General features: G+C 37.5%; 1 protein-coding gene across 2 annotated transcripts; it reads right to left on the bottom strand.

Moving 5' to 3' along the window:
* Window positions 1-2,858: 2,858 nt before the first annotated feature.
* On the bottom strand, window positions 2,859-7,677 carry LOC110939602 (O-fucosyltransferase 15). Of its 2 annotated transcripts, none has more exons than XM_022181171.2 (10): window positions 7,171-7,677; window positions 6,857-6,946; window positions 6,670-6,775; window positions 5,934-5,995; window positions 5,753-5,841; window positions 5,557-5,677; window positions 5,336-5,479; window positions 3,773-4,092; window positions 3,457-3,697; window positions 2,859-3,341 (listed from the first exon to the last, which is right to left on the bottom strand). In XM_022181171.2, exons 1-10 carry the CDS (start codon window positions 7,369-7,371, stop codon window positions 3,009-3,011), a joined length of 1,707 nt encoding a protein of 568 aa, XP_022036863.1. In that variant the 5' UTR covers window positions 7,372-7,677; the 3' UTR covers window positions 2,859-3,008. The 2 variants fall into 2 exon arrangements, with proteins under 2 accessions (XP_022036863.1, XP_022036862.1); XM_022181170.2 differs by having other exon boundaries at window positions 6,857-6,952.
* Between the last annotated feature and the right edge of the window lie 1,050 nt (window positions 7,678-8,727).

Here is an 8,727-nt window from a genome sequence, read left to right on the forward strand (position 1 = left end):
CGTTGACTAGTCTTTGTATGAAGGGTCTCTTTTCTTTATTTTACACGGCTCTGAGTTGTACCTATCCCCACACTATCGTACAAGATCAGGGTTAGTTTTTTACAACTTACAAGGAGCCATCGGTTGTTTAAAGTCTAATACATATAAATTGAACGGCTAATTTGTATCAAAAAATTGTTATAGAGAGGAATAAGTATTAAATTACTATGATCAAATAAAATAATTTTAGGATTAACAACTTTAGATTTTTTTTTAAAAATCCCTTAAAATGCCCCTGACACTATTCACAAAGTTTGTCTCTTAATAATAGAGATAAAAAAAAAATCCTTTAAATTCTCCTGACACTATTCTCAAAGTTTGTCTATTAATAATAAAATAATAATAATAATAATGGATAGAGTAATAATAGAGTAATAATAATAGAGTAATGAGTATTAAATGATTATGATCAAATTAAACAATTTTATGATCACCAACTTTAGATTTTAAATAAAAAATCCCTTAAATGCCCCTGATACCGTTAACAAAGTTTGTCTATTAATAATAGAGTAATAGAGTAATTATTTTTATTAGGAACAAGAATATCCAGATTTTTTTTCGTGCTCAAATCCAATAGCATGGACCTTGTATTGGGCCACTCGAATAGCATGGGCTTGACCTAAGACATAGAAGTCTAAACGAGCTAGACCTAGGTGTTAGATTAAATAAAATAACATAGATCGAACCACAACCGATGGTTAAACGACCCATGGTTGACTAACCATCAGTTATAGTTATAGTTAAACAATCTTTCATAACTAAAACTTGGTTACGGTTATAGTTAAGCCTCCATACCCTCCCAAACGAAATCGATTTTGTACACCTCTACGGTTCTTACGATCTACTAATGAATCCACTAAATGCCGCATGACATTTTCTTCTTCCACTAAATGCCGCATAGCATTTTCTTCTTTAAGTAAACAAAAAATAATTAAAAAAAAGAGTACAATGCCACTTTCATCCTTGATGTTTGGCCACTTTTGCGTTTTTCGTCCATGATGTGCCATTTTCAGCTAAAAAGTTTAAAATCTTGTCATTTTCATCCCTAAGAAAAAATTGTCAACTTCAAGAATGAAATAAACACTAAAAGGTGAAGAACTGTAATGCACAAAAAGGTCGTTTTGGATAAAACAGACAAATACGCCCAAACCTCATGGACAATTTTGGCAATTTACTTTTAATATTACTTTTTATAGTTTTTTTTTGCCGCGATAAGACTGGAAGGTATGGTGAGCCTCATCCCCAAGGGGATGGTGATGCGGGCCCAAGTGTGGAGGAGCGGGTCATCTTGTATTTGGAGGCCCAAGATCGCGTGACAAAAGGGGTTTCACTAAAATGGCTCTAACTTGGGCTACAGGTGTCCGTTTTGGGCGTGCAACCAGGCGAAACGATTGTGAGAACGAAGCCCATCTTTCTACAAACACCGTAGGTGGTTTGGGTCTACGTTCAGGCCAAAAAAACGCTTATTTCTATGAGTTATTTACATTTTTATGTTTTTTAGTGCTTTTCGTGGACTTTTATTTGGTTCTAGCTTTTGGCCCAAGTGTGTTTTGAGGCCCGTTTTGAATTTACGTTGTTATTTATATGAATGTAATGGGAGGAAGATAATCAGTTTTGAGTTTTATGAAAAGTCATTTTTTCTCCCAATTCACTTGTGAGTGTCTTGAGTGTGAAACCCCCAATTTTCGGTATTCCACAAGAATCAACGAATTTTGGAAGAATTGTTCCTGGTATTCTGTGTGAATCAACAGGTCCGATTTCGTATCCCATTTCCTAGTCTACATCAGATGGGCCGCCACGTAGACCGCCACGTAAGCGGGTGTGAGGATGGGCCTAAAGGGGATGGACCTAGGTGGGGAATGAGCCCCTTTATGTATATATGTATGTATGTATAGGTGTGTGTGTGTGGGAGTGAGGCCCGGCTTGGGCGGCTGATTGCGGACGAAGAGGATGCCACAGGGGCGGCGACGGAGCGGGGGGTGGCATTGCTGGGGCGGCGGCAAGGGGATGGGCCTAGGGCTGTCCTCCATACCGTCCAGTCTAAGACAAGGGGTTGAAAGCGAAAGTCCAAAAAGTGCGGACTGCTCTCAAAACCAAGAGGAGGGTGCGAAAAAGCAGATATGGTCCGATGAATAAATTAATTATTAATAATTATTAATTAGTAACTTGTTCAATGTGATTTTATGTCTTTCCTTCCCTGCCCATATGAATCAGGAAATCCAAGGGTGACGTGAATCTGATAAAGGGAGGAGGGATGAAAATTGTCCCGTGAGTTGCAAATTATATTATTATAAAGGGATTTTTACATATTTCCCCCTCTTAAGCTGCTTTATTACGTATTTCTCCAAACTCTAAAATCAATTGTGTCGTGATTTTTTTGAAGAAGATGAACAGATGCGATTACATAAACAACCAAGAATATATCTAGTGATTATACGAATGGCAGATGTGATTACGTAAACATGCAAGATTCGATTGAACATACCTGTGTGCGTTAGTTTTGGTGGGAAGAAGAAGAGACGTCGATGAAGAAGAAGAAACGTGATGTTGTTGTGTAGGGTTTTGGCAGATGGGTTATTACGCAGTTAGGTTATGACCAGGGTAATTGGGTAATTTCTCAAAAAAAAGGGAAATATGTAATTGATTTTATGGTTTGGGGAAACACGTAATAACGCAGCTTAGGAGGGGGAAATATGTAAAAATCTCTATTATAAAGTACCATCTACTTTCTCATTAAGCATGTGGATTAAGCTTCTCAAGGGAGATGAAGAGCAAAGAATCTGTCAGTCAGTCAGTCAACAAAGAGAGAGTTTGTGTGGTGAACAACGCCAAGTTTAAAATTAAATTACTTTTATAAAAAAAAATAACACCTTAGCTATTACTTTTACATTGAAACCTATCTGATCTCATCATATAACATACAACACTAATGTAACAATAAATGAATTAGAGAAATAACAATTACCAAATTATCGAGGAGGAGGACGAATAGCTTCTTGTGTATTGCACATACATTCACTGCAACGAGGGTATCTATATACACTCCTTCCTACGGGTCGTGAAAACACCCGTTTGTTTTGTCTCACTGCTTTCCGGATTCGGGTTTCAAAAACTTTCCATTCGATCGTGTCGTTTTTCATGAAAATGTCTGCCAGTCTGCGTTTATTTGGTCGGATCGTCGGCATCTTCCCTCCACCATAGTATACTCTGTAACCTGATACTAAAGACGATAACTGACTCCCTGAGTCGGTCATGGCAAAAACATCCGATGCTGTACATGTTATCAAGTCTAGTGCTGCTAGCTGCAATCAATACATGAGATGAATTCATAATGTAGCCAAAGATTCATTTCTTCACAAGTAACAAACAAACTAGGGTAATTTCTCTCTTCATACATACATACACATACATACATACCTGAGATGAGAAGTTCAAGAAAGGTTCAATTTCAGATGGCGACAACAGGTCCTCTTTAGTGACCATATTAGGAAACAGTGTCGTTAAAGCATCCAGCCTTGATTTTCCACCATAAATATGTGCACCTGCCAAATACATTCGTGTCTCACGCTTGAAACCAAGGCCAGCAAGCATAAGCACGGTTTCCTCAGGCATTAAGGGACACAGACCTTCTGCCTTCAGTCTCTCTGGTTGGGGTACCCTGAAACAACTCAAAACGAAGAAAATGAATTTTCATGAAATTATCAAATGTTAATTAATGGTTTATTATTCATACTTAGTGCTGTTATTTAGCTCCACTAATCCAGGAAAATGAATTTCACGATATGCTTGCAGCTCCTTCTTTTCTTCTTCACCGCCACCAAAATCACATAAAGAATGAGCTACCATGTCGATTTCAAACCTCAAGTGTAAAGCCAAGTATCGGAAATCTTTTTTGATTTTTCCCTTTGACTTTGCAAACGGTCCAACCAGGTTTTCATCCAATATTCCTGAATGCGTTGCATTCTGACGCATCCTCTGAATCAACAAGGCAGCTGTTGCTTGTATTTTTGGAGTAAATTGCAGGGCGTGAAAATTACATCTGCATCGGAGTCTCTGTATGAAGTTCCCACATAACAAAGAAATGTTTAAACAAATCTAATCTGAAAATAAACCATGAACTTGCAACATTTTCATTTCAGGAGTTTCTAAGGGGGCGTTTGGTTCACGGAATAATTTGGAATTGGAATTGGAATTTGTATAGGAATTAGGATTTGAAGGAATTGGATTTGGAATTTAAACATTCCAATTGTAATTGGAAATTGTTGGAATTGGAATCTCAATTCCATTTTTGTTGTGTTTGGTTGTCAAATGAGTTGGAATCCATCACCCCGGCACCCACAACCACCAGTTCGGGTTGAAACGGTTCGAACCGAGGCGGTTCGATTCGAAACGGTTTGCGTCGAAACGGTTCAGGTCGAAACGGTCCGCATCGAAACGGTTCGATTCGAGACGGTACGGGTCGAAACAGTACGGGTCAAAACGGTACTGGTCGAAATGGTTCGATTTGAAACGGTTCGGGTCAAAATTGTTTGCATCGAAACGGTTCGATTCGAAACGGTACGGGTCGAAACAGTACGGATTGAAACAGTACTGGTCGAAACGGTACGGGTCGAAACGGTTCGATTCGAAACGGTACGGGTCGAAACGGTTGGGTTAGAAACGGTACGGGTTGAAACAGTTCGATTCGAAACGTGACGGGTCGAAACGGTTGGGTTAGAAACGGTACGGGTCGAAACGGTTCGGTTCCAAACGGTTCGATTTGAAACGGTACGGGTCGAAACGGTTCGGTTCAAAACGGTTCGATTTGAAACGGTACGGGTCGAAACCGTTCGCGTCAAAACGTTACGGGTCAAAACTGTTGGCGTCGAAACGATACGAGTCGAAACTGTTCGCGTTGAAACGGGTACGGGTTGAAACGGTGCGGGTCGAAACGGATGAAGATTCAAATGAATTTACTTTAATTCCTTCACATATAGGAAGGATTTTGAATTCCTTTAGTTAAAGGAATTTGAAGGAATTCATGCCTAATTCCAATTTTAATTCCAATTCCATTGTAAACCAAACACATGAAGATTGGAATTGGGATTCCAATTCCATCAAATTCTGTGAACCAAACATGTTAAGTGATGGAATTCAAATTCCAATTCCCTTGAAATCCTGCGAACCAAACGCCCCCTAAGTTAAAACTGTGCATTAGTCTGTCATTATGTTACCATTTAACTAATGCTATTAACTCATTCTTTATAACCTTTTTTAAAGGAGTTACTTCAGATATTTTGGTTGGAACATATGCTACCTGCAAGTGATATGGTATTGGATCAGATGCCAAACGATTCCCAAACCCAACAAAATGAACAACTCTATTCTTCATTAAAAGTGGAAGAATATGTTTCAAGTAAAAACTGGGTCTTGTCTCTTTTGCAATATCAACATCCGTCACCTGCATGGTTTCAAAATAAATACAAGAAATCATATATTTTTAGAAGACACTAGCTTCGAGTGAGATAAATCACTCACCACACTACCAATAGCTTCAAGATCCAGTGACTGTAACTCCTTTGGCAATTCCTTCACTATACGGATATCGGGTTTCAGGTAATCAATAAAAAAGTCCTCTTGATATATATCTGCAAATTGACTAAAATATAAAAGAATTCAATCGTCACTACAGCCCCTTATAATCAAAATATTAACAGAAGACACGAGTTATTACCTAGTATCTCTCCACACGCTACTGAACATAAAGGTGGGAATAACAAGAGTTGCATTAAGTAGTCTTGCAACTGCAACTATGTTGCAGACCTGTTGTTAAACCAAAACAAGCTGAAATCCGTGTTTGCAGATAGTCCGAAACTAAAAATGGTCAAAAAAAGTGGTAAGAAATGCCAGCTTACAGCTACTCTCTGTTGGTTTATACCACCATTTGCAGTAACCAAAATGTAACCATTGTTTCCCTCTGAAAAAAAGAACACGTGCGTACGTACGTTAAAGAATGTGTTTAACTAATAACCGATCGGTTGAGAGGTGTTTATATGTAAAAAAAGGGGAATTGGTCTGTAATAATCTCATCTAGACCTTATTGGTCATTAATAATCCCACCTTAGAATATTCCCCCCACTAGTCCCACCTTTCACCAATTTTTCCTACAATGGTCCCCCGTTAAAAAAAACTTAACGGAGTTAAGCTTTTTTCCAAATTACAAACAGATTTTTTAGGGTTTTTGATCAGAATGATGATACGAGTCCATTGATGTAAAACTTACTTCGAAATGGTGCTCCAAGTGACTTGAATTTGGTTAATTGGAAATTTAAACACCCGAATTGAAGCGCCGTTTTTATCGTTTGGAGCATCGTTTCGAGGCAAGTTCTACATCAATGGACTCGTATCGTCGTTCTAATCAAATGGCCTGAAAAATCTGTTTGTAATTTGGGAAAAAGCTTAACTCCGTTAAGTTTTTTTAACGGGGGACCATTGTAGGAAAAATAGGTGAAAGGTGGGACTGGTGGGGGGAATAATTAACGGCCAATAAGGAGATTATTATAGGCCAATTTCCCGTAAAAAAAAATGCATTTCATATATGTGAGTTCCATAACACACATCCAAGATATTAAGCAGAAAATAAATACAGACCACTAGGTTTCCAAACACGCTGATCAGCACAAGGTTGCCACAATGATGCAACAGCATGATAGGGTTCCAGCCACAAATCTTTGGGCTCTGTAGATTTGTACTGATTCTGAAATGTTAAAAGAAAAATGAGAATGATTTGTAAAAAAGAGTATGTGAAAGTGAAATAAAGGGGGAGCAGAGCAGTTACTTCAGCCAAGGCATGAGCAGCTTTATATAAGAGCCTTGCATAAGCAGTTTTATGCGGCTTCTTCCCTTTTGCAATCTTTCTCAGTTGGTCCTGAGACTTAAATCAAATACATGTTAAAAGCATTGCACTCCAAAGTAAAATTGTGGCTGAGAACCTTCTACCTACCGACATGAGTTTTTTTTTTTTTTTTTTTTTTTTTTTTTTTTTTTTTATAACAAACAACACTTGGATCTGGTTGACAAATAACGGAAATTTGGGCAAATAAGTGAAAATATGAAAGATCCCCTAAAGAAAAGAAAAGAAAAGAAGGTTACCGGAAGTGAGAGTGTGGAGGAATTTGATTTGAGGAAACGCAATTTAAGAGAAGAAGAAGAAGGAGGAGGAGGAGGCGAATCTTGGATCCGGGAAAGCATCCAGAAATTGGTGAGGATGAAGAATGCAAGCAAAATCCCAATTGTTAAACGGCTTCGATTGGTAACTACTTTCTTCTTCATCTTCGGTTGCGGTTGCTGCATAAACCTAACACTCTAATTTCATATCCCTTTGGACTCGGAGGAGTCAAGAATGAAAGAAAGAAATCCGTCCGGGGGTCGACAAGATTTATGGGATGACGAAAATGAAAGGGGTCATTCTCAGAATTTCTATTTTAATATGTCTAGATTTCGATTTGCGGCTCAATTCTTCTTTTCATACATTTTACAGCAAAGCAAGCAACCAAGACTTTTTTGTTTCTGTTGCTTTATTTATTTATTACATAAAACTCATATCAGATACACTTGTGTAAAACAAATGAGAGCTTTTACCAAAGTTATATATATATTTTTTTATCTGTATATTTACCAATTACTTTTTACGCATCAGCTATTCATCATCAGTTAGATAGATTTCATTTGTGGTGTGTTTGAACACATTTTTTTCAATAAAAAGGTGGTTTCTATTTATTCTATTACGTAAAAGAGAAACTGTAGGTTTTTATTTTTTAATAATATTAAATTACACAAATATACTGTGATCAACAAATGTACAAAATGTCCGTGACTAAGAGGTCATATCACATATGTGTAAATGCTAAATAAGCCCATGACTAGGGTAAAAAATCAAATATGTAGATTTAGCTCTATATTATTTTACTCTATTTTTGTTTTAATAGAAATATCCTCTCACATGCATTATGCACCATTTTATTTTAGACATTCAAAACGGAGATGTGACATATGTCAATTTCTCTCCTTCACGTAACTTGCTTCCCTCCTCCTCTCAAGTCTCACCATGAACTTGCATCTCTCCTACACCTCTCACATTCTTTACTCTGGTCACACATTTCACACCTTTCTCCTCGCCACATCCTTCGCATCAATTGCCCCTCCTCTCTTTTCCACGTCGGCTTATAGATGTCGACACATCACAACGTTGGACATGCTATTAAATTGGTTATTTTGTAAAAATATTAATAAAGATACTAACTTTAAAACTTTTGGACGATTTTAGAAATTTGTATTTAAATTTAACTTTAACATTTAGTATGTTTTTTTCTATAATTTAAGTTGGTGTAACCTAATGCATTAACATATTAGGATTAGGATCAAATACAAAGGATCCTAATTGTAAGAAGTGTAAGAAAGATTTATAGAGTGACAAATGTCCAATAACCTAAAAAAACCCACTACAAAAAAAACCCACTAAAAAAAAAACCTTAAACATCCACCAACCCCCCCCCCCCCACATCACCCACCCTAAAAAAAAAATTTTTTTTTTTTTTTTTTTTGCCGAGGGGGTGTGGGTTTAGGTTTAGGTTTTTGGGTGGGGGTGGGGGTGGGGGTGGGGGTGGGTGTTTAGTTTTTTTTAGATTTTTTTTAGGTTTTTGGGGGGTG

Source organism: Helianthus annuus, chromosome 5 (assembly GCF_002127325.2).
Source record: "Helianthus annuus cultivar XRQ/B chromosome 5, HanXRQr2.0-SUNRISE, whole genome shotgun sequence".
In the NCBI taxonomy this organism is placed as follows: Eukaryota; Viridiplantae; Streptophyta; class Magnoliopsida; order Asterales; family Asteraceae; genus Helianthus; species Helianthus annuus.